Here is a 24,995-nt window from a genome sequence, read left to right as displayed (position 1 = left end):
AAATGCACAATGAATTTACAAAGATACCTATGTGTAAGAATCATCCAAGCATGTATTTTCTCTGAAGACATCTGTGATACTTAAATGTGAACAGCTCAGCCAACTGTGGGTTCGTTTTGTGGTTGTGTTTGGCTTTTTATGTAATTTTTGTTTGACCAAATCAGTGTGGACGTTTTTGTCCAATGCAAATTCTGGGTCCTGTTTTTTAGACAGAAATAAAAACCCTTAAAAACAAAAACTGCTCTATTACTGAGTGAAAGTTGCATTCAAAGACTAAAACTTCCTCCTGTCGCCAGCCAGAAGCTAACATATTCTATGAGTGTGACATGAAATCATATCAGACAACTTCATTTTAAGGGCATTAGAAAGGGATATCTTTAACAAGCTGGGGGTGTAGGTTCTCTCTGTAAAAAGGCTAAATGTCTAGATTAATACTACTTTCAAGCTTAGCTGAGGAGATAATGCTCAGTTATAACTGTATGCCATAATATCTGGACAGCTTTACTGAAATAGTGAACTTATTTCTCTTTCTATATTCAAGGTTGTAATAACCTTGATGAGGCAGGTTCAGAAGGAACGGCATCCATTACATATTCTAACTGTGCTACAGCTTGGGACTGAAACCAAAATAAGGAATCATGAATTGACTGCAACAGCATATCTGAAAAAAATTATGATGAGATGCACTGAAATCAAGGGTAAGTCTTCTAGGAAAGTGGTATTCAGCCAGTACAGTGCATGCAATTGGCTTGGGCAGCAAGAGGATAGCATGGTGAAAAATAATAATAATTGGTGGGGATAGAGGGAAAAGGACAGTTTACGTGTCAAGTTCATTTAATCACGCTGTCATGTGTAATTTAGATTCAATTAATCTGTTTTACCTCACACCAATTTTCTCCTGTTGCTAGAGTTAGCTTGAGTTAATTTGAGATAGTTGCTTACTTTGAGTAGGAACAATCCTTCCTGAGAAACATTCTATCTGTTCAGACTGTTTTGGTGAGCTTATGAATCTGTGCTTTATGACCTGTTCTGGCAGCACTGGAAATCCAGTGTGCTTCCTTGATGGATCAGGTAACAATCCAAAGTGATAGTCAAGCAATAACTGAGGCATTTATTCCAAGTAGATAAGTATAGTTTTGAACATGAAAACCTAAAGATAGGAATGCAAAACTAATTATAGGAATGCAAATAACTTTCAAATTTTGTATCTTCTTTAAGGAAGATAAGTTGATTTTTGACTAGTTTAATTAAAAGAAAAGTAGAATACAGCATTTCACAAGTGCGATTAAGCAGTTTCTCAGTGAAAATAGATTTTTACCTCCACTATTTCAGCAAGAACAGTAGATAATTAGTATATAATTGAGAATTAGCATGGAGGTATTCCACAGGTGGAGTAAAGCTTGTGAGCAGAAATACTTTATAGTTTTATTTCTTTATTTGCAGACTCAAAAGGAGAAGCTCTTTGCATTATTAATTCTTCAAGTGAGACAGATGAACATCTTCTGAAAATGGAATACATTAAGGTTTCAATGCCTCTTAAATAAGATTATATGGGGAGTAAAATAAGGCTTCCAGACTTAGCCTGTGTTAGATTTCTTTTGAATATTTAAAAGCCTGTAGGATTTGTATCCAAAACTTGTCTAAGTCGTCTCCCAAATACCTGTTTTTTCAACTTACCATTCCATTTCATTTCTATTGCTTCCATATAGTGCTTGCTTCTTAAGTTAATAGAATTTCTGAAGTCACTGGTGAGACCAAATGTTTGAATGGTTTTGTCTCTGGAAATGATAGAGATTAGTACCTTTATGTAACTTAAGAGGTGAGATAGTCTTAGCCTACATAAGTGATAGGTAACTCTCTATGGGTGGTAAAACTAACATTTGAGGAATGTTATGTTGGTAGCTAGAGTTCTTGAGCTTTTATTAAATTTTTTGAAGTGCCCTTCAAAAACTGTACAAATGCTTGGGAATCTGAGCTGGAGGCTACTCATACTCAGATCTATAGTTACATTTTTATAGAGAAAACCAAGTTTATTTGTTCTGAGAAAGTACTAAGCATAAATTGATCCAGTTTAAATAGATCCTAGGTAAGAGCAAATTTTATAACTGGCCAATTGAACTTTCACAAAATATGTGCAATAAAAGGTCACTGAGAAGAGCATTGCGAGTACCCGTTCTGGTTGCCTTGATCATGAGAACTTGTTTCTTCAGGCTTCATCACTTTCCTTTGTTTTCATTTGCAATGGGAATAATCCTTCTGTGTAGTAAATTCAGTTAGTTCAGTTAATTCAATAGAGACTGACTCTGTGCTTGGCCTTGCTTTTCTTCCTTTAGGCTGATCCTGATGGACCAGATTTTGTTACTACTTACAGAAGCACCAAGCAAAATATCAATGTAGGTACTGGGCTTTATTTAGGGTTTTCTTAAGATTCTCAAAAATCAAAACACTGACTTTCTCATCATTAAAGATTACTGCTTTATGTGTAACTATATCAAAGAGAAATCCAGGAGGAAAAAGATGTTGGATTTTTTGGCATGTGGACTTTTTTTGGTATTTTTTTACAGAGATATTTAGTGTATTTTTTTCTTAACTAGAAGATGTAGATTTTTAACTAGTTAAAATTTATAAGGACATACTTCTAACTGGGACCTGTAGGATGCATTGTATTTTTGGAGTGTTAAACTTAGCAGTGTGTGAAGTGAAGGCCTGGTGTTTCAGAGCTTTAAAGTTCTTAACAGTGAAGCTGAGATATGAGGTGAAATGTCAAACGAGTGTTCTCGGAGGTGTTGTGCTCCATTGGTCCTTTCTTTACTTCTCCTGAAAGCAACTACTCGTGTAGTTTTCCATGGCTTTGGTGGCTTCTAAAGCAAGCAGGTCATTTTCCTTTTAAAATGTTGCCTTTAAAGCAGCAGTGGTAGGTGGAGCTTCCTTCTTGACAGCTGTATGTGGAATTTGAAGTGGCTGGACTACTTTGGAGTCAAGAAAGGTGACATCCCTTAATGTATCAGTAAAGCCTGCATTTATCAAGAGTTGCTCTGAGCTGGGAAAAGCTGGCTACTTGATGCTAGGTTTTGCTGAGTAATATTGGCTAGAGTACTTGCTATTTGCATACTTTCTGTTCTGAATGCAAATTTTGGATCTTGTTGGTTTGTATCATACCTACTAAAATATGGTTCTGAAAATGTCAACTAAAGTGCTCAATATTCCACAATGAAATGCAGCAGAACTAAGGGAGCTCACTGAAAAAGCATAACCACATGAAGCAGCAAGTTTTAGATGGACACAGTACCTCTACAGCTGTTTAAAGCTTCCCTTCCATAGCTCCCTATCTGTTCTGGAGATTGTGTGGTGTTAAGTTGAAGGAGACAGAAGGGTGAGATACTTGTGAAATTGAGCCAGCCACTTTTTTTTTTCCTTGGTTCAATGACAGTAACTCTGAGTTGTTATGTGATAGACTGCTACTGAATAACAATGTTACTTTGTCTCCTTGCCCTCATTTTAGGTCATCTTTTCACGTTTGGATATAGTACTTCACACAGAGGCTTTGCTTTCCATCATGAGTTTTCTCACATTCAGTGTTCCATCGGGTGGTCTTCCTAGTACTGATAAAGCATCAGACCAGAAGCCTCAAATAAAAGAAGAGGAAAAAGGAACTACTCTTAATCAAGGTACTCCTGTATTAGAAAGGCCATAGTTTTGTTGCTTAACAGCACCTACCTTTTGGTTTCAAAGGATACTGTTTCTGGTGACAGCATGGCAGTCTATTTTGTTGAAAAACAAGGCATGCGCAACTGTATGTGGGGAGAAAATAATCTAATTTTTTTTTTTTAAGTCAGATATTTTTGTTGTTTATTTTACAAATTCTTCTTTCTCAATTTAACTTTTTCTAGGAAGTGCCTGGATTTGTATTACAAGAAGTCGAATAAACAATGTTGCAGTGAACAGTATCAAAGCCTTGCCAAGCATCAGTGTCAAAACTTCATTGCTTTCCAATCCAGAGGCTCTAAAGAGTGTTTACTTTGGTGAAAATAAACATTCCTGGGTCCTGGGGAAGCAAAGAGAAGTTTTGAACTGAATGTTATTGTGCTTATTTTAATTACTGGTATCTGTAACTTTGAAATAGTTTGAGTTTTTATATGAAAGCTCCTTATGAATGTTTAATCAGGTCCTGCATGGTTGATTCTTGCATTTGTAGTCTTGTTTGGGAAATTCAAGGAGTTTTAATCCTAAATCTCTTGGGACTGAGTTGACAGTGGCTGGCTGTTAGATTTCGTGTTCTGCAGGCGCCTTCAGTTTTGCTGCGGAAACCATTTTTGCCTGTGTTGGTGACTGTTCTTGTGCTAGAAGAAAACTGTGTTGAGAGACTTAATCCATGTCTTGACTAATAATTAGCAGTAACTTTTAGGGTTACTGACTGCAGGTTACTTTTTTGAATGCTTCATATATGTATATAACAAATAATCTAACATTTGTTTTAAAAAACTGACTTGTAATGAAGTTCTTGTATGTCTCTTGTGTTGCCTGTCCAGTATCTGCTATTACAGCCCTTGATGACATCTGTGAATTAAAACTCACTGCAAAGCTAAATGCATTTGCTATTACAGTATGTGATCAGACCTGTAGAATTGCTGACATTAGAATACAAGGTAAGGGTTTTGATTTAAATATTAGATTAGTTGGTTGTAGCAAGAAATATCTTACTCCTCTCTGACTTCTGAAAGGCCAGTGTGCGCACTGTAGATGTCTCTAACTTATGTTCGAATACATTTGGATTGTATGATATGATTGTGGTTAAGTATTTCAGTAGCCAAGATGCCTGTGAGGGAAGAAAATGTTTGAATCAGAAAAATAAGGCAATTAATTTCTAAGTGTAGTAAAATTAAAAGAAATGAAGCCACTATGTTATAAATAACACTAGCTTCCATTTTTTAATAGCTACATTCCAGATAGTGTTAGGAATTTTTACTCTATTTTTAGAGTCAGTTTATTTTTGCAAACTTGTCATGTGTAATAAGGTCACGATTTCTGCCTTGTGCTTAGCATTGGTTGTTGCATCAAGAATACTAGTTTCTAAGCTTTTCTTTATATTCGGTAGTAAATAATACTGCTTTTCTAAAAAGTGTTTACTTAATAAATGCACTTCCACGAATTCTTCTTCCTTCTGTCTCAAATCAGGAATGGATGCATCTGTAGCTATGCAAACTAAAAAGATTGAAGTGTTCTCCAGACTTGAAGATATTATCATTACAAATGTTGATCCACAAACAATCCATAAGAAGGTGATGTGTTGTGTAGATTGTAAACAAACAAAAAGACCTAATTCTTTAAATTATTTAATGACAGCACAGTAGTTGATTTGCTGTGTTGTATAATACTAAGTACAATGTAATGTACCAAATATTAAGCAAAATTTCATTGGTTTAGTTCCTTTATCTCAGGGAAGCAAAACATGAGTATTGAATTATTTTTTTATCATGTTTGCATTGATGCCTTTTATTTTGAGTAGCATGGTTTAAATATCGAGAGATAATCAAGTGAGAACAGACATGCCATAAGATGGCTGATTCAGTTTCCTTTTGTGCCTAGCATACATGTCCAAGTGCTACTGATAAGTTGCAGTTGATCTTTTTGTGGAAATATTTCTTCTTTGATAACTTGAGCAATAAGTGTATCACAGATTATTGCCAGGGCGTATTAATTATATGGACTTAATCTTCTAGGCTGTCTCCATAATGGGAGATGAAGTGTTTAGATTTCACATGTTACTTTATCCAGACGCTACTGCAGGGGAAGCCTATGCAGATATGTCAAGGGTGGATGGTAAAATGTCTCTGAAAGTTGGCTGCATCCAAATAATTTACCTACATCAGTTCTTTATGTCTCTCCTGGTAAGACATTAGTTTCAGTTCTTTTCTTGACATTACAAGTTTTTTAGTAAAATAAAATGTAATTGGCTATTTGTGACCTGTACCTCATGGTGAATTGATGTACAAGCATATAGTAATATTTTGCTGAATAAGTGTCACTTAAGTTGCACTGCTTTATAGAAGAATGACAAAAGAGAAGGATAATAAAATAAGTAACTAAGTGAGCTTTAACAACATCAGAAAAATTAAATAGGTAAGCAATATCTTAGCTTGTGCAAGATTTTAACCTTTTTCTCTTTTGAAACTTGCACAGTTGAATTGGAAGTTTTCATCTTTCTGCCTCAGCCGTAGTATTTTTCTTAAATTCAGGTTTTGTCTGGGGGTTGCCATTTTGTGAAGCTTATTTAGTCTCACCGAACCCTTTTTTTTTTTTTTTTTCACTACCTACCAATAGAACTTCCTAAACAATTTCCAGACGGCACAAGAAGCCCTGACTGCAGTCACCGTTCAGGCGGCAGAAATGGCTGCTTCCAGCATGAAGGACTTTGCTAAAAAGAGCTTCCGCCTCTTAATGGATATCAACTTGAAAGCTCCAGTTATAGTTGTTCCTGAATCTTCAACTTCGTGTAATGCTTTGGTAGCTGATCTTGGCTTAATCAGAGTTCAGAATGAATTCAAGCTGGTGTCTTCAGATGAATCTTCTCTTCCTCCAGTCATTGACAACATGGATGTGCAGCTAACTCATTTGAAATTATCGAGGTATACACGGAGTTTTGTTCTGAGTCAAAAAGTGTTTCTGATCCATATGCAGCATTATTCTATTGTTTAAAGATGGTAGGCAATGAAAACATAGTAAAACCCAACAACATCCTTCCACCCCACTCCCCTTCTAGATTCAGGAGTGCTTTTAGATAGGGACACATATCTACAATCTCAAACTTCTTGGAAAGAAAGGAAGATAAGACAGTTACTGAGTTAATTCTAAGTACAAACTTGGGCATAAGTGCATGTAAGCACCAATTATTATTAATTAGGGAACAAGCATACCCACAGTTCTGCTAGATTAGTATGATATTATTTGGGATTCTGCAGCTACTAAGTGTTTTTTTCTCTGCTGCTTCCACTGTCTTCTGTAGGTGCATTATATCCACAGATTCTCAACCAGATTCTGAAATTCTTCGTTCTGTGAGTTTGACTTTACTGGTCCAGAGAAATTTAGCAGCAACTTGGTATCATAAAGCCCCAACAATTGGTATCAAAGGAGACCTAAAACCACTGCAGGTAATGTCATGGCAAATCAGAGCTACATCAAAAGTTAGATATATTCCCAGGGTAGTGCTTAGCCTAGTTAAAGAGCTTGTAAACTCATTGCAATTTGTGTTCTTTATGTAACGTAAGACTTCCAGTTTGACTGTCCAGTTTATAGATGTATTCAATTTTGATATTATATAATGAATAATTTTGATGTAGCTGCATACAACTATCTTTTGACTCAACAGTCAGTATAGTCATTGAGCTTATCTATTGAGTTAGCATTTAAAATCTAGATTCAAGATGTAATCTGTAATATTCAAGTTATTTGAGTGTTTAGCAGATTTACTAGTAATTAAAAGGGTAGATGTGGATCTGTAATATACAACAATTCAAAATTAAGGTTGATATCTTTGTAGAGGGAGTGCTTTACTTTCTATTGTCCTACATTAACCATATGGATTTGAGTGAAAACAGACTAGGGGTCCTTTCAGTTGTTCACGAGCCCTGCCTCATTTCTGGGTCTGTGCTGTGGCCAAATGTAGTACTGGTGAGGCACAGAGGAATAAGATATTGAAGGAGTACCAGTAAAAAAATTAGGAAACATGTTCTAATACTATTATGGGCTAAATGACCACATTTTGTCACTTACTGCTGTTCATTTTTTTTTTCACAATCCTGTTGTTTTACAATTAGATTCAGTTTGTGCACTCTTTAAAGGCTTACTGAATGGCAGTTGCTTTAGTGTATACAGTGTAAAGCTTGGCTTTAATGCTCTTTGGTTGTATTTCTGGATTACTGAATTTTTAAAAAGTGCTTGTGATCATCAGTGACTCATTGTTAGCAGGTGAAGAGCCCTTACAAGATTAGAAAGTGTTATCATACTAGTTTTGTTGTAGCTCATGTTCATAACAAGTAACAAATGATATTTTAGGAAAAGTGGGTAAATTATTTAGGGTGTTCTCACCAGTATCATTTTGACTAGACAGCTTGTTTATGATGGAAGCAGCATGTTGTTTCTCCTCAACATCTGCATACTGTTGATAGAGGTGGGGTTTTCTGGAAAGAAATATTGTCACCAAGAATGAAGTTGTTTTCTTACTTTATAGATTGCACTAAGTGAAGATGATCTAGCTGTTGTCATGAAAATCTTACTTGAAAACCTTGGAGGGGCTTCTTCACAGCCAAATATTGTGCAAGAGAATGTCAAAGATACACAGATACTCAAGAAGGGGAAAGTTCCAAATGAATCTGATTTCTCTGAGGGTATGCTCAATTCAAAAGCTGAGTATGTTTAGGCAGAGGGCTATTTGCAAATTCAAACATCATATTTATCTGAAGCACTTCTATGTGTGTAAATAAAATTGGTTTTCTTAATTGCTACATATGCATTTTGTACATGAAAAGTTATAAATAATAATATATGCATATGCCAAAACGTTAGTGTGAGCTGTTGATGGCCAAAAGTTCCTGTAGTGTATTTTTTTTACAATTCATCTCTTTTAGAATGGTATTCTGCAGTCTATATGAATACCTCTTAGAAGTTGCAAGTGTTTTAAAAAAAATCAAAAAAGCCAAACCAACTCCCGCAGAATATTAATGCACAATTACAGCAATCAAGGATACCATTAGTATTCAAATAGTGTGTTAATGTCAACAGTGTACGTCTCTGGATGAAATATTGTCGACACCTCGCTAAAATATTTTTTTTCCCAAAACTTAACATTCTCAATATAAAAAAAATTACTGCTTAACCAGTAGTTGAATTATAATGCTATGAGAAGTAGGTGGAAGGAAGATTAGTGCAAACTCCTTGAGCAGTCTTGGTAGTTCCTGTAGTTCTTCATGAAAACAAATGAAAAACTGCAGTACATTAATGACAGCTTTTTTTAAGGTTCTTAAACCACTCTGTGCTAGGCAATTTTACCATGCATTGAATAGAACTTAGTGACGCTGAGTAAATAAAAATGTGAATTGTTTTGAATAATTTTCCTGATTTAGAGCTTTCCTCCTAGACTTTCTGGTCTTAAATTAGAAGAAAAACAAAACAAAACCCACCAAAACCACAAACAAACCAAACCAGTAAACCACCCCCAAGCCCAGTGTTCTAAAGAAATATAAAAATATTTTCTTTTCACTGACAGGTCCTCTTCTTGCTTCTGGGCAAAAAAATGTTTCTACAGTTCAGTCTTCTGCAGAATGTTATACAGCGCTTAAATTTGACTTTCATTTTGAGTCGCTTTCAGTAATTCTCTACAACAGTGATAAGAATCAGGTTTGTGACAAAGCTTTTACCATACAGATGGGGTGGGGACCTTAGGCTTCTCATGTGGACAGAACTTGGGGTAGTAAAACTAAGAGTTGTGTTGGTTCTGTTGGCTTTGTTATACTTGCCTTATGGATCTTACGCAATTTATCCTGTGACTTTGAGTTTTTATGGGCAGGGATTATTCTTAATTTGAAGGACACCAGTGTATTTCTAAAAATCACACTGAAAAAAAAAAAAAATCAGCCAACCAATAACAGCCACCATTTGATTTGGTCATTCAAGCTCTGATTCAAGTTATCCAAAATAAAAACAAAAATTTGAAAGGCAGGAATTGCTAGCCTAGATGATGCTAGTTCTGTGCATGGTGCCTGTTTAGTTAGTAATCAGATCCAAGGGGTACATGACCCAAACTTTCTTACATCTCCCTGAGTGCGAGTAATAATGAACATCCTTCCTGTGCTGAAAACAGACAACATGTGCAGTGTTCCCTTTTTTTTGGTTATGTAACATGCTTTGTCCAGATGTGAAGGTGTTTGCCTTTTAAGTCTTGGTATATAGTGAACCATAGTAGTTTTGCATTTAAAATAACAATGCAGGAATTCATGGTGCTTTTTATTTGAGGGGTTCTTGTGAAATGAGCATCACAGGGAAGAAACACACTGTAATGGGATTGTATTTTAATTTAATCTTCATCTGCTTTCCATATATTGCTGAGGTCCTGGCTGTAATTGAGTTAGTGTGAAGGGAGTGGAGGGATCCTCTGGTAGGAGCTTCAGAGTTCCCATGGATTATCCTTCAGTCACACATCCTGAATTACTGTTAGAAATGTGGTGAAGAAACAACTTTACCAGAACCCAACTTGTTTCTTCTGTTGTCTCAGTGTTTTTCTCAGACTAATTTGTATGATTGGAGGACTGATGACAGCAACAGGCTAATCAGATCTTTCAGTTCATGGATCAAAGTGCTCATGGCTAGTAGCAATGGCAACATCCTAATTACTTTGTTCTGTGTTAACTAGTCCTACTATTTCTCATTATGTAGAAGTCTCTGCTCTCACCACATAGTGACAAGTTACGCCTTGGTGAACTCCGGCTGCATGTCATGGCATCGTCAGGCAACATGTTTTCAGATGGCTCAATGGGTATTAATGTTAAACTCAAGGCATGTACCCTGGATGACCTCAGAGAAGGAATTCAGAATGTGACTGCAAGGTAGGTTTGAGTGTATCAGAAATGGAAAACAACTCCATGCAACTTGTGAGGAAGACTGTTGCCTTGTTCTATGCTTTGCTTCACATGGGATTGATAAAACTTAGTAGGGATGTCCATTGCTGCCTGTCATACTATGTACAAAAGCAATGAATGAAGTAATTTAATGATGTTAAGGAATTTTTTTCTTTCATATCTGTATTTCCCAGGTTATCCAAAATACAAAAAAGTACCTGAGAGGCTTGACTATTACATTCAACTGTGTAGAACAGCTGAGTAGACAGTAACCAGCCTCAGCTAGAAAGTTCTGTGCACTGAAACTCTAGTATGATTGTTTCAAGCTGCATATGTAGTTACAAAACTGTTGCATACAAATTTTAAATTGAAATTACTCTTGTGCTAGAGAAGTCTATACAACTTTTTTCCTAGAGGAAACACTGCTTATGTTGCAATTCCTATTTATAAATGACATGGAGAGGAAAAAAAAGTACTAGTTCATCTTTGGTTTTTAGATCTATATGTTATGATGATTAACATATTTCTTATTGAACTTGTTTTCCAGAATGATAGACAAGAAAGACAACACAAATGACAGTTCAATGATAGATATAAACTACAAGCAGGATAAAAATGGAAGTCAAGTCACTGCCGTCCTTGACAAGCTGTACATATGTGCCAGTATGGAGTTTCTGTTGGCAGTAGCAGATTTTTTCATTAACTCAGTGCTGGCATCCTCAACTGAAAGATCAGCACAGGGGCAATTAAAGCATGTTGCTTCTGGGGTATCCAAGCCAGAAACAGGTCTGTAAAAACGATTTGCACCACCACTCCCCTCCTTTACAGACTTCAAACCGAAAAGAAATAATCCAGAAGTTTTCAAGATGCTATCTTGCTATCAGACTTCAGAAATTAGTTTCTTCACAATGTGTAAATTGGCTACTGATACCATAGATTGTTGCAAGTAGTAGTAATTCTGAAACTGTTCTGTTTAGAAGTGGATTTGTGCTTTCCAGCAGAGCTAAATACTGAACATCACTTGTGCTAAAAAAGATTTTGTACCCATGTAATATCGCAAAGGAAGCATGCTTAGAGTAGAAAGCACCCTGTAGATGGCAGTTAAGAGAGTAAAATGAACAACTAACTCTATAAAGGCAAGTGGTGAAGAATATTTTACCGATACTTCTGCAAGCTGTGTGTTTTGAAACTGTAGGCAGTTCACTTGTTCTTCTCTTTCCTTGTTGATGACCTGCACAAGTCCTGTGCTAAGTGAGGGACAGTACACACTTGAGAAAAATGGCTCTGGCAGGGGCTGCCAAGGACTACTCAAATGTGTTGCTGGCTGCAAGCAAGCTTTCTTTGTTTTCCTGTAGCGCACCAAGCCTCAACTTGGCACCTATTCCATTGCATAGGTGTGATATTTGGTATTTCTGGCAAGCGTTAGGTGTGAGTAACTCACATAGTGAGTCCCAGCATGCTGGAGGGTCACACACCACCATGCTGCCTGTCACTGAGAACTGAAGTGACTTGATTCATCACTAGGTTAGAGAGTCTTGCTTTTAACTGAGATAAATGTAATATGATTCTCTTCTCCTGTTTGGAGACTGAGAGGATCTTCAGACAAGAAATTGTATATCTCTGAGTTGGTTTTAATTAGTAAATCCTCACTCTAAAGCTAGTTACTTTAGGTATTGAGCCAGCAGATAACTGCTTCCAGCTTGGCTTTGTAGAGCCAAAATGCTTAGGGTGACTAAAGTGTATAGGTCTAATACTGTCCTTCTACAATACTGAAACAAACAGTTTCTTCAAAATTAATCTTCTGACCAGTTTGGTGCTGATTTCTATATGCTCTGTGACATTCCATTTCAGAGAAGCAAAAAATGTGATATTATTTGTTAAATTTGTACCCCTAAAATTATGTAGCATTTTTAATGCATGGTTTAGGTATTATGTGCATAATAATGCTTTCAAACTTCTTATATTCAAGGTGACTTTTTTACTAATTTTCACAGAAGTATCTCTACGACCAAATATGACATTAAAAGCTGTAATCATGGATCCAGAAATAGTATTCGTTGCTAATTTGACCAGTGCTGATGCCCCTGCCTTAAAAGTTTCCTTCCAATGTGACTTTTCTCTGATGTCTGGAGGGGCTGCACAGAGGATGACTGCTCAAGTGAAGGAATTCAAAGTGTTGGTCTGTGCCTTTCTCAAAGAAAAACAAGACAAGAATGTTACTACAGTAAGAAACTTGTATTTCATAATGAAAAAGTAATGAGAACTGTTGGCAGATGTGTCCTTTTAGTCGGCATATCCATAGCACTCAGAAAATTAAGTTTTCATGTCATTGATTATTATGAAGATATGAAGGGACTGTGAATCTGTGATATGCCATTTAAAGAGAAATCTTTTATCGGAAGGTGCATAGAGCTCTAAAACCTCTGTAGTTCATTTGTAAGTGAAATTTCAAGTTTGTTGGTGAGGAAATTGCATGAGGGGCTTAGAACACTAAGAATACTTCTATGCAACTTTGCTTACTACCTGTCAGTTGATTTGCATTTAGTTTTCTTAAGTATTTGGCATTTCTTTTTTTTACTATACCATAAGTTTATCTCTGTGTGTGGGTTTTGTTTTCAATTTTTTAAAGCTTTATGTCAAAAGTTTTTATTTCACGAACTTTTAACCTTCCAGTACAAAATTGCTGTTGTACAAATTTAGGTGCTGGAGTGAGGCACAGTAACACTACGGAAAGAATGGTGTTACTATGAAATGTGCTGTTATTATATGAGTTCAATATCCCTTTAGCCTGTGGGATCAAAAAAATACAAGACCATTTTGGAAGGATTAGATTCGAGGAGATACCTTAATAACCAAGTTAAATTTTTTACTCAGGTGTTACGGCCGTGTTCCTTGGTCATGGAAAATATGATGCACGTCTCAGGGTTACAAACTGTGGTAGTAACCATAGAAGAACTTAGTATAAAGGTAAGATTATAAAAAATGTCTTGGGAAGAACAGGTGTGTTTCTCAAACAGCAGCTTGAGGATTTTATAATTTATGTATTACTGTTTAAAATTTCCTTTTTCTCCCATCAGTTTAATTCCAATCTTAGAATTTCATTTTTTTCTTTGTTCAAGATCTCACCGATAATTCTGAATACTGTGATGACCATTATGGCTGCCATAAAGCCCAAAAGAACAGAGGAGGATTCTAGAGGAGCAACTGAAGTTCCTGAGAATTTGTGGCAAGTGAAGCCTATAGATGAGTGCAATGCTTGGTTTCTTGGTGTTGATGTGGCCACAGAAGCAACAGAAACTTTTAAGGACCGTGAACATATTCTGAAACAAGAGAAATTTGACATTGCAGTGACATCGGTTCAGATCACCTTGGAATGTGGTCTGGGACATCACACTGTCCCTTTGTTGTTAGTAGAATCTGAGTTTTCAGGTGTTCTTAAAAACTGGTCCTCGCTGATGGAAGTCACTGCTGATATGTCACTGGAGGTACGTAGAATCCAACTGTTAGCAGTTTAAAACACTTCTGCACATTTCAAAATGTTCAAGCAACCTTTTAGTACACTTTCTATATGCTAAATTAATAATAAGTTTAAATTGTAATGCTCTTAGGAGTTCTTTAGTAGTCAGTCAAATCTGACAAAGGATTATGTGTTCTTTATAGAAACTTTGCAATCAATATTAGGTTTTAATTGCAATTGCTACTGTGGAATAATGTAGTCCTCTCTGTTCCTGCATATTTTCTGCATAGTCACTTGCAGCTGTAGGAACAATGAGCTTGGCTTAGTTGAATATTCATATTTAACTCTTGTTGTCCACCTTGTTTCTCTAGCATTGTGTTTATTGATAAATTTACACTCTTTTTCTCAAAATCACTGCATCTTGGATTGTAATCCCACTGTATTTGTTTTGCCCGCAATTGCAACTCTTTTCCCAAGATATGGTGAATTCTGAGATGGTATAAGACTCTTACAGAGGCAGCATGTTAACATTTAATACAACCAGATGTGCAGCTACTCTGTACAATAGCTTAAATACATCGTAGGTGTATTTTGTCAGTTCAGCAAATGTGCCTTATAATCTGTTCTGTACTGGATATACAAGAAGCCTTATTTCATCGCTAGCAGTGTGTAATGCAGTAGAGTATGGAAGACACATACGTATCCATAGACAGTGGGGGAAGGCACTGTGGTTCCAGAAGTGGGGAGGGATGAGGAAGGTCGCTGACAGGGACCAATCCAGAACTCTTTGGTTCACAACTTCTATTCAGATGTGCAGTGGCTGAAGGGAAGTAAAAACTTTGTGTAGGCTACATTAATTGTTCCAGTGAACCAGATTCAGACTAAGGTTTGCTCAAACTAATTGATATTTCATAGTACAGTGAAGTACTTACAGCACTGACATTTTGAAGCTCAAAATCATTCTCTCAAACAGTTTAGGACAGGATAGAAACTGCATTATATTAAGTGAAGGTATTAAAATATTTGGAGTTACCAGACTGGTTGCTCTGAAAGCAAGCCAGTAGTGACTTCTTGAAAAAATGATGTCACTTACAAAAATTTGATATGTTACACGACTGCATATTAATTTTTGAAGCCATTTGAAAGTTGATAGATCTTCAATATGTGAAATGAAGACTATTTTCTTATTAATGTTTTTCCTACTAAATGCTATTAGAAGGAACCCAGTCCTTTGTTTTTAGATGCCTTTTTTAAATTTTGATTTTTTTCTTTAGGTTCATTATTACAATGAAACCTATGCAGTGTGGGAGCCACTTATTGAACGAATTGAAGGAGGAAAGAAGCAATGGACTTTAAAGCTGGAAGTATGTAATCATACTTGAAACTATGTGAAACAGTTACAATAGACAGCTATTTCTTGAAAGCTTTATGTGACAGAATATTGATCTTTTGAGTGCTGTTGCTTTGAGGGAGCTATGCAATTTCACATGAAAAAAATAAAGTCAGTCTTCAGGCACCTTAAGCTTTTTCTGTAGAATGTTGATTGTCCAGTGCATGGGTACCATGTAGCGTGTAACCACACATACAGAGAGGGAAGAAAATAACTTGCTTGCCTTCAATGCTGGTATAAAATTTCTGTGTTTGTGTAAGGTGTCTGAGATTTACACAGTAAAGTAGGTTTTCCTTTGCTCAGTGATATTGTCAAGCACAACTCACATTTTTTCCTCTTTTAACATAGGAGAAAGTAATCTATGTGTTGGTAATTGCCTAATGAAATTTTTATTTTAGATGAAGACTAACCCTGTCCAAGAGAGAAGTTTGTTGCCTGGAGATGATTTCATTGTTCTTCCTGAGCCACAAACTGCAGTTAACATCTCATCGAGTGACACAATGAATATAACAATATCCAAAAGTTGTCTTGCTGTTTTCAGTAATTTAGCCAAGGTAATCCTAACAGGCAGAAGGTGCCAAATTATGTGGTTCTGTATGAAGTTCTGATTTTGTTTTTTTAAAGAGCTTTCTGTGCTGCTAGTCACAAGCCTATGACTATTTTGCAGCCCTGACAGATGTTACCTAGCAGGGCTGAGGAGTTTACTCTACGTAGTCCTTCAGGGTTAACAGAAAGGTGGTACTAGCTTTTGAAAGAAGCATTTCTATGTTAGGAGAACAGATGTGCTTATGCAGGACTTAAGGAAGAGTCTTGGAAGCAGGCTGAATGAAAATAAAACCCTCAAATAAACACAACCATTTCCTACAGTCCTTTTTCTGAAATATTAAAGGAAAATTTACTTCCCTTCTATCTTCTTAATAGAATACTATACAAAGTGTTTTAGGATTGGCCTTCATACTATAGAAGTAGAATGTCCAGTTTATTGAAAACAATTTTTCCCTATTTTTCTTGTGATAGTAGGTGTGCTTATGAATGTCCCAGGCTGCTTTTTCCCATTTTTTAAGGGGAAAAGAAATTTTGGTTACTAAAACTGTTTTTACAGAATGTGACTTCTGCCTATTTATTTTTTATTTCTAAATGAACAACAGTTCCCTAAGTTAGTGCTTGCCTATACTGTAAGTCTATATTGGCAGTTGGTTACCATGGCTTTTGTGTAGTCAAATGTTTGTAAGCATATGATTTGGTTGAATATGAAGTATGTACGTGGTAAATGTGCTTGGGACTTCTGTGTCCCGGATCTTATTTTTCTCCTACACAACCCAACAAGTCTAAAAAAAAATTCCCTATGAGGAGCATGAATACTTATTGTAGGATAAACATTTGCTTCAAATCACAGAATAATAATGACATCTTCTGGAAGTAACCTTTGCTTCATTGAAATACTACTTAGACAATGCATAGGTATTGCTATATATGTGTTTTTATTCTTTAAAATGGTAATGGGAGCTGTCTCTTAAAGCCTATATATTTGTTATTGTGACTATCTATGACGTACTATATATGTTGTTAATTACAGGCATTTTCAGAAGGGACTGCATCCACATTTGACTATTCCTTCAAAGAGACAGCGCCTTTCATAGTGAAAAATGCCCTGGGTGTTCCTCTCAAAGTGCTTCCTAACTCAAATTTTCAGATAGTTGGTTCTGTTGAAAAAGGAAGCATCAATGATCTAGAAATTGGTCAGAACATGGAACTGGAATATTCTGTTTTTGAAGTGTACCAACGAAGAAAGTTGTCTGCATTGTACCGACAAGAAAGCTCCGTCTTCTCTTTAAATTTAGGTATTATGCTCATGTGTTGCGACATGTTGAATATGGGAAGATGAGGGAGTCAACATGGTTAAATTCAATGTGGTCAAAATTCAGGTGAAGTACATTGTGTTGAAACTACTTTTGAGTACTGATGGCAATTAAAAAAATTAAACCAGCTACCAAACTTCTTAGAAAGATGTAAAATTCCTTCTCTCAGTTTTTTTCAGAGGGTGAGAAGTACAATATTTTTCCCCTTTTGGAAGAAATGGAAGACATTCTAGTGGAGTCATTGATTGACCATCTTGCAGAACCCTGGGACATAGACCTATGGGTTCCAACTCCTGATAAACAGGATCTTCATTTCTTGTATCCCGACCACCGTTTGGCTTTCCATAGTTACTCAGTTACTTGAGAACAGTTAGAATTTTTCTGTGGTTTTTAGCTTTGCCAGAAAATACTCCTGGAGAGTGGGGTATAAGAACAATAACTACTAATACATGATCTGGTGTGTTTTGGTGTTTGGTGTGTGGTTTTTTTATTTTTTACCTTTCCATGCCATCCCAATGAAGGTACTTGGTTGTGTTGCATTTTGTGAACTCATGCAACAAATAACTTTGTTTACTGTTTGGTGTATTTATTGTGCTACGTATAAATCGTAATCTAAAGTTATGGTCTTCAAGAGTATTCTGACCTTAAAGCTTTCCTTCAGTGGGGCTCAGATACCATTTCAAGGTGCTTTTGCCAGAGTGCTTTGATCCTGGTAGTTGTTGAGTTTAGAGAACCTAAAGTATTGTTCAAATAGAAAATGGTGATGTGATTTGTTTTGCCTAATTAAGACTCTTGTATATTTTTATGGCTTAGAACTTCAAGGATATAAAGAAGCAGTAACCATTCCCATAGCTAAATCAGGTCGACGACTGTACAACGTCAGAAGCCTTCTTGTTGATCGTTCAGACTCTATCGTTGTACAGATAGATGCTATAGAAGGAAATAAGGTTATTACTCTACGATCTCCTCTGCAGGTAAAAAAAAGAACCAAACAAAAAAACCCAACCAATCAACAAAAAGAAAAGCCTGAAAGCAGTGCTATTCTCTGAGTGACTTGGCTTTTCTTACTTAATGCATTTATTTGAGATCATACTTTTTCATAGTTACATAAAGAGAAAATTAAGTATTTTTACTCTATTTTTACTTTTTTTTTAATCTTTATTCTCTATGTGTGTGTCTTACTGATAAGCAAAAAATTGAGCTTTACTTTCAACTATTTGCTTTCTAGTATCTTCAATGTTGAGGCTGGAATATGTACTTTTTATGTGACTTGTCATTTCAAGCGTGCTTTTCAGTTCATGGAACTTAAAAGTAGTATAGTTTTTGCATATGTTTGCATATTGTTCTCCTTCAGAATTGTATTTCTTACTAAGATGCCTAGAGGTCTATTTTCCAGAGGAGTTTGTTTGAATCTACTAATGTTGTTTTTCCTTGTTGCTATTCATACTTTTTTCATTAGAAATTTGTCTTCTAGAAATGTAATGAAAATTATGTCCTTTGATCCTAGATCAAGAACCATTTTTCAATCCCATTTGTAATCTATAAACTGGGAAGAGACTCAAGGTCGCTGGAGCCCATTGGCGTATCCAAGCCAGAAGAGGAATTTCATGTTCCTTTACATTCATACAGGTAATGCTTTTCTGTTCTCTAGGGCCAGTCTTTGTGAGACTGATGCACAAATACAAGATGAGCATTGAAGCTTCAGTTTGCACTTGGAACTCTTCCTGACTGGGCTAAAAACCCAAAATGCTATCTTGATTAGGTAATCAGTGTGCTGCAGATGCCCTTCAGAATGTTAGTAATTATTTTAAAATGGTTGAAGTTAGCTGTCAATACCAAGCTATTGTGTACCATTACCTGTATTGTTCGCGTAGGTGCCATCTATATGTTCGACCGACAGGAGTGTTTGAAGGTCAGTTTAAAGAGTCCACGACTTACATTGCCTGGAGGGAAGAGCTACATAGGAGCAATGAAGTCAAGTGTTTGTTACAGTGCCCATCCATGGAGACAAATTTCTTGCCTCTGATAATCAGCTCAACAGCTGTACCTGATGAACTAAATTTTATTTCAACTAGTAGAGAGGAGTGGGATCCTGCCTACATTATCCACCTTTACCCTACGCTCACTGTGAGGAATCTTTTACCGTACTCCTTGAGATATTTACTTGAGGTAAGTTATTTTATAATTTTATTTGTAGATCCTTTAATTGATTTTTATGTAAGACTATATTAACTTAGAAGTCAAGGTGGATGTAGTGTGGAAGATACTGAATGATGTTTTTCCAGTGTCCTCCTGTAAATGGATGAGTCAGCTGATGGATTGGTTCTGGGAGGTGAGTGGTTTAATTTGGATGTACCTGGCCAGTTCTGCCTTGCTTCTTAAAAATGAATCCTGTACTGGATTGGTCCTTTCACTTTTACATTCTTCTGAGATCCTGTTTGTGTTTTGCAAGGTATCTTTATTTCACAGAAGCATAAGAAAAGAAAGAAGCATAAGAAAAAGCCTCTGGAATTTCTGGAACTTTTCTTCTATGTAGAAAACACAACTTTTACTCTCCATTCTGACACTGATCCTTTACTAAGGACTATTGTCAAGTCTCACTTGCATAAATTGGAAAATTTCTTTGCGGGATACTGCTCAGACGACGACTTCTTTTTTCAGTGTTTTCAGTATCTAGTATTTCTTCATGAAAACTGGGTGATTTTTAGTAAATATAAGAGGTGTGAGGAATTGAACTATCATCCTAGTTAGTTCTGTTTTTTCCTGCTCTCGTCATTGGCTGTGGCATTTATTTAGTTTTTTTTTTTTCTCTTCTGCCCAACATCCTAATGGCACTATTTCCAGTTCTCCTTACTTTCACTGTACTTCAGTAATCAGAGTGACGAAGTGTACAACAGAATGCCATTGCCTTGACTGAGGAGCTAGAAACAAGTAGTTCAAATCCATTTCTGAAGTCACTGTACCTGTAGTATGGGTGTGTGGTTACTGTCTTCACATCCCTCAGCTAAGTGAGCAAGCCTGCCCACTGTGCTCTACATGGTTTCTCAGTAAAAATTAGGGAAGCTGTTGTTGTGGGATGCTACTCCTTGAGGAAAGCTGTGCTACCAAACTGTATGGCCTAGCTTCTGTCTTTCTGCTGTGGGTCTTCTTTAAAGTCCTGGCTGCACATCTGCGGCACAGGCCAATTCATTGTTGCACCCAATATTGTAAGTGTATCATAAGAACTTATTGCCAAAATCCATTGGAAGTCATGGAGGAGGGAGGGGAGGGAGTGGACAGAGACAAGATACATTGCAACTAGTTTGCCTTCCTGGAATCCAGGATTACACAGTCTCTACTGTCCTGCAAGAAAAGTACAATTGATCTCAATTTATTCTTAGGGTCAGGCTCAAATGAAAGTGATTGGAGACTGGGACACGTGATGCTGAGGTATCTGAACATGTGCATCCTGTAAGAGAAGAATAAAACGCCTTTTTTCCAATACCTCAACTTTATATATTAAAAACTAAATTTACCCCTTTTAACTTTGTTACAGGGAACAGCAGAAGCCCATGAATTGGTGGAAGGGAGTGCTGCAGATGTTTTTCATTCAAGAATTAGTGGAGAAATAATGGAGCTTGTGTTGATAAAATATCAAGGCAAAGACTGGCACGGGCATCTTAAAATTCATGAGGGGATGCCTGAATTCTTTTCTGTGTGTTTTACGTCCCATTCTGCAGCAGCGATGACAGTGGACATTTATGTACATACTAGGCGAATTGGAAGCCGTATGATCTTGTCTGTGTTCAGTCCATACTGGATAATCAACAAGACTTCCCGTATTCTCCAGTATCGAGCTGATGACACTCATTTGAAGCATCCAGCAGACTACAGAGATATTGTTTTGTTCTCCTTTAAAAAGAAAAATATTTTTAGTAAAAATAAGGTATGCTTGTTTTAAGTGGTGATTGTGGTGGTGGTTTTGTAAAATCCTGCTCTGAGGGGAGGAAAAACAAACACGTGTTTTCTCGAAGGAATTTTTTTTGCAGTATTTAAATCTGTAGGCTTCCATTTAGCTGCTGCCTTCTCCTTGTTAATGATGCTTTTTGAACTAAGATGGGAAGGCAGGTAGACAAAAAATCTATTGCAACTTTTTACAGGTCTCAAGATCCATCCCACTGGCTCCCGTTCATCCTGGCCAGGATCTGGCTGGTGGCATAGAGTGGTTAGGGCTTGAAAAATCAGTGGGTACCCTACCAGAACACTGTTTCCTTGGGGAGAAAAATTTCATGTAGATACATAAATTAAGACTGTGTACTCCCTTTAGAGGAAGGTTGCTTTGAATCTTCCTGTGTGGACATTTTCCAGTGAATAAGGAGGAATCACAGGCTCACGTTTTATTCAGCTAAGTACTTTGACATTTAAAATAAACAAAGCAACTATTCTGTCCTATGTTAAACATATTAATTTTGATTTTGTTTTGACGTGATATATACATGGTCAAATGAAGAGTACTGTAGTAGAGAATTATTTTCTGAAGTGGCCCTTCTTTCCTTTTAAATATCTTTCTTCACCTAGCAGTGGTTGAAGCAATGGTTGAAGAAACAGTTTTGACAAGGTGTTCTTTTAATCATTTCCTCTTCTCTTTTCAAGTTTGTGAAGCACCACAAAATTGTAGCTTTTTTTTCCCATCTGTGTGTGTGCTGTCATGAACATAAGAGTCAGTGAGGACTCCTCCATTTTGTTGCCTTGTGCTGTAACATCCTTCCGAGAACTTAGACACAGACTAATAAATCAGAAGATGAGTAGTGATATTACGTGCTTAAGCTTATCTTAACTTACAGAAGGTTTTAAAAGCACCTAAGTCTTGTCTTCATGCTGCTACATGTGATATAGTTGCACTCCATAATGTATGAATGATAAAATCAAAATGAGTTTATAAAGTACTTTCCATGTTGTTCTCTTTCATCTGTAGATCCAATTGTGTATTTCAACTAGCTCTTGGTCCAGTAGCTTTTCCCTTGATGCTGTCGGAAGCTATGGATGTGTCAGGTGTCCAGCTAATAACATGGACTATCTGGTAAGATGTGTTTCTGTGATTTACGGAGCTCTCTTGGAGTTCTTTTGGCTTGACTTCTTTTTCTCCTTAAGGCCTTTGTTTCACTACTTACACTGCTTTTAAATCATGGAAATATTTAAACATGTAGGGTAATAATTTTTATGCCCCAGCTATGTCTGCACCTGTCAACAAGTAGTTTCACCAACAGAAGTTTCAATGTAATTCATGAATATGTAGTTTAGATAACAAATAAGTAGTACTAGTCTGTTTGAAAATACAATGGTGAGCTTGCATAGTGGAGATAAGCATTTGCATTCAAAATTTCATAATTGTTTGCAAGTGTTCAGATCTCAGTAGCCTTGTCTGAGATTACACTTACACAACTAAGCAGAATAAAGAATACACTTTATAATAATATGCAGATATGTGAGGAGTTGTTTCCATATACGCTTTACAGATCTTTCATGATAAGATTATTTTAAATTGTCTTGATTTACTGTAGAGGGATTACTTTTGGATTTTTCCCTACAAATACTACAGATACAGAATGCTACAGCTAATACTGTCTCTTTACCATTGTGTTAATTGTGTTACCTAGTTTGCTGCGTTTTCCTGCATGCTGTTTAATTCTTTTATTACAGGTGTTCAGGAGTGTTGTGCTAGCCTTTGTAATTACAGTCATGTTGGCTTCTCTTTTCTCCATCTTGACTTTTCTTGTAAGCTGGTTGGTAGTTTGCTGAAATCATCCTTATTCAACAGGTTGGAGTCAGCATCAAAATGAGCAGTTTTAACCTTACCAGGATAGTTACCTTCACTCCATTCTACACAATAGCAAACAAATCTTTTCTGGAACTAGAGGTTGGAGAAATTGGTCCTGATGGCTCTTATCCAACTAACAAATGGAATTATATCTCAGCTTCAGAGGTAATATTTTGTGGGTTTTTTTGTTTGTGGAGTTTTGTTTCTTTTTCTTTGTTTGTTTCCTTTGGATGTTACTGTAGACAAACAACTGGTCTCTAGGTTTCACTTCAGGAATAAGCAGTTCTCTTACAGAGGCTCTGTCACTTCTGAGGGTGTGATGTGGATATGTCACATCTTGGGGCAACTTGAACAGCATAGGTGGCATATGTTGGTAAATTAATCAAGTCCTTCAGTTTAGATAATTTACTAAATGTAGATAAGATGTTCATCAGTAGATATTGGGCTAAGAACTAAGGCATTTGAAATAGTTTGTCACAAAAGACTTTCTTTTACTGCTAGCTTACTATATTGAACATATTACCAACTCTTAAAGTCATGCATGTTTCTTGTTTTACAGTGTCTTCCATTTTGGCCTGAAAGCTCATCTGGTAAACTTTGTGTAAGAGTAGTTGGCTATGAAAGCTCCTCCAAACCATTCCTATTTCAAGACCAGGATAATGGCACTCTGCTGAGGCTGGAAGAATTGGTGAGACTGACTTTGTGTGGCCTGTTCTTAATACTGTTTTTTAGCCCCATGGTATTGAACTTAAGCTTGACTCACCAAGATCAAGAAGATTGAAACCTTGTGCCTATATTTTCTTCAGTGTTCTGTGATAGTAGATGGCTCAGCTTTTCAAGAGAATCCTTTTTAGTCTTGTATGTCATGAGGTTTTACTACTACTGTGTAGAGTGCTAAACATAATTTCTCACATCCATCTGTGGGCTGGAGAATCTGTAAGATCATCTTCTTCAAAGGTGGATGTGTCCCCTCCCACGTTTCCTCCAGACGTTACAGCACAGCAAAAACAGCAGTTTATCTAGCTAGACAAGTGTTGAAGAGGAGTCTGTCCACAAGGGGAAGTATGAGGCACCTCCTTTTGTATAAGCAAATGAGAAAAATTGTGCTATACATGTCTCAGAAATATCTTGCAAATACATTGGAAGAAAGCAGGTTCTTGAAAGCCATCACAAGAAAGATTTAGGATGATTTGTTTAGAGGTCTAATTGACAGAACTTCTCTGCTTAGTGATCAGTTTGTTAATGCACTATTGCTATAATTGTCATACCTTTAAAAACTTGAGTAATTTGTTTAGGGTAGCCTTGCAGGTTTGTTTAAGGAATACGCAGGAAATTGCAGTTTTGAAATATGCCCTCAAGTTTTGTAGCAAAAAGTGAAAGGAATGTTTGCCTGTACTGCTTACTGAACTCAGCCTAATAAAGTAATTTTTAAAAATGTTATTATTTGAATGTAATTTTTCAAATAAGTTAAAAAATAATTTGTGGATGCTACTGATGTCTGTATTAGGCCAGTGACTGGTGTGTTTGAGTTTACCTTACTAGGTAATGTAGAGTACATGTACTTTTCTCATTTGTAAGAGGCTGGTGAAAGACTGATCTAAAAATAACAATTTAGTCTGTTCTAACTTGAGTTTATGCATAGAAGGAATACTGAAGTATTTGTCTAACTTTCTCTTCAGAATGGGGGCTTACTGGTAGATGTGAATGTTTCTGAGCATTCTACTCTCATAAGCTTCTCAGATTACCATGAGGGAGCCGCTCCAGCTCTGATTGTTAACCATACTTCATGGGAATCTCTCAGATACAAACAGAGGTAAGTGAAAGAAACAGTTCACCACTGGTGGTTGAACCAAGGGATATCTTTTCAGAAGGAAATAGTTCT

At 36.4% G+C, this 24,995-nt stretch overlaps 1 protein-coding gene across 6 annotated transcripts in view; it reads left to right on the top strand.

The window, feature by feature from the left end:
- Positions 1-24,995, top strand: part of VPS13C (vacuolar protein sorting 13 homolog C) — a 90,171-nt gene that overhangs the window by 39,231 nt on the left and 25,945 nt on the right. For 4 of the 6 annotated variants that reach the window (XM_082061348.1, XM_082061347.1, XM_082061346.1 and 1 more), the window contains 27 exons: positions 542-698; positions 1,444-1,523; positions 2,334-2,393; positions 3,503-3,668; positions 4,530-4,646; positions 5,176-5,279; positions 5,721-5,888; positions 6,322-6,626; positions 7,004-7,148; positions 8,228-8,384; positions 9,263-9,393; positions 10,429-10,598; positions 11,158-11,396; positions 12,605-12,834; positions 13,485-13,577; positions 13,730-14,095; positions 15,342-15,431; positions 15,856-16,011; positions 17,034-17,298; positions 18,130-18,290; positions 18,824-18,945; positions 19,191-19,485; positions 20,852-21,241; positions 22,271-22,375; positions 23,114-23,278; positions 23,673-23,801; positions 24,793-24,926. In XM_082061348.1, coding sequence (XP_081917474.1) covers positions 542-698; positions 1,444-1,523; positions 2,334-2,393; positions 3,503-3,668; positions 4,530-4,646; positions 5,176-5,279; positions 5,721-5,888; positions 6,322-6,626; positions 7,004-7,148; positions 8,228-8,384; positions 9,263-9,393; positions 10,429-10,598; positions 11,158-11,396; positions 12,605-12,834; positions 13,485-13,577; positions 13,730-14,095; positions 15,342-15,431; positions 15,856-16,011; positions 17,034-17,298; positions 18,130-18,290; positions 18,824-18,945; positions 19,191-19,485; positions 20,852-21,241; positions 22,271-22,375; positions 23,114-23,278; positions 23,673-23,801; positions 24,793-24,926 — 4,700 coding nt within the window. The remainder of the gene's footprint in view (positions 1-541; positions 699-1,443; positions 1,524-2,333; positions 2,394-3,502; positions 3,669-4,529; positions 4,647-5,175; positions 5,280-5,720; positions 5,889-6,321; positions 6,627-7,003; positions 7,149-8,227; positions 8,385-9,262; positions 9,394-10,428; positions 10,599-11,157; positions 11,397-12,604; positions 12,835-13,484; positions 13,578-13,729; positions 14,096-15,341; positions 15,432-15,855; positions 16,012-17,033; positions 17,299-18,129; positions 18,291-18,823; positions 18,946-19,190; positions 19,486-20,851; positions 21,242-22,270; positions 22,376-23,113; positions 23,279-23,672; positions 23,802-24,792; positions 24,927-24,995) is intronic. The other 2 variants (XM_082061350.1, XM_082061349.1) reach the window with 2 other exon arrangements.

This window comes from Streptopelia decaocto (genome assembly GCF_964273445.1).
Source record: "Streptopelia decaocto genome assembly, chromosome: 9".
Classification (NCBI taxonomy): Eukaryota; Metazoa; Chordata; class Aves; order Columbiformes; family Columbidae; genus Streptopelia; species Streptopelia decaocto.
This window is presented reverse-complemented; position numbering and strand designations above follow the sequence as displayed.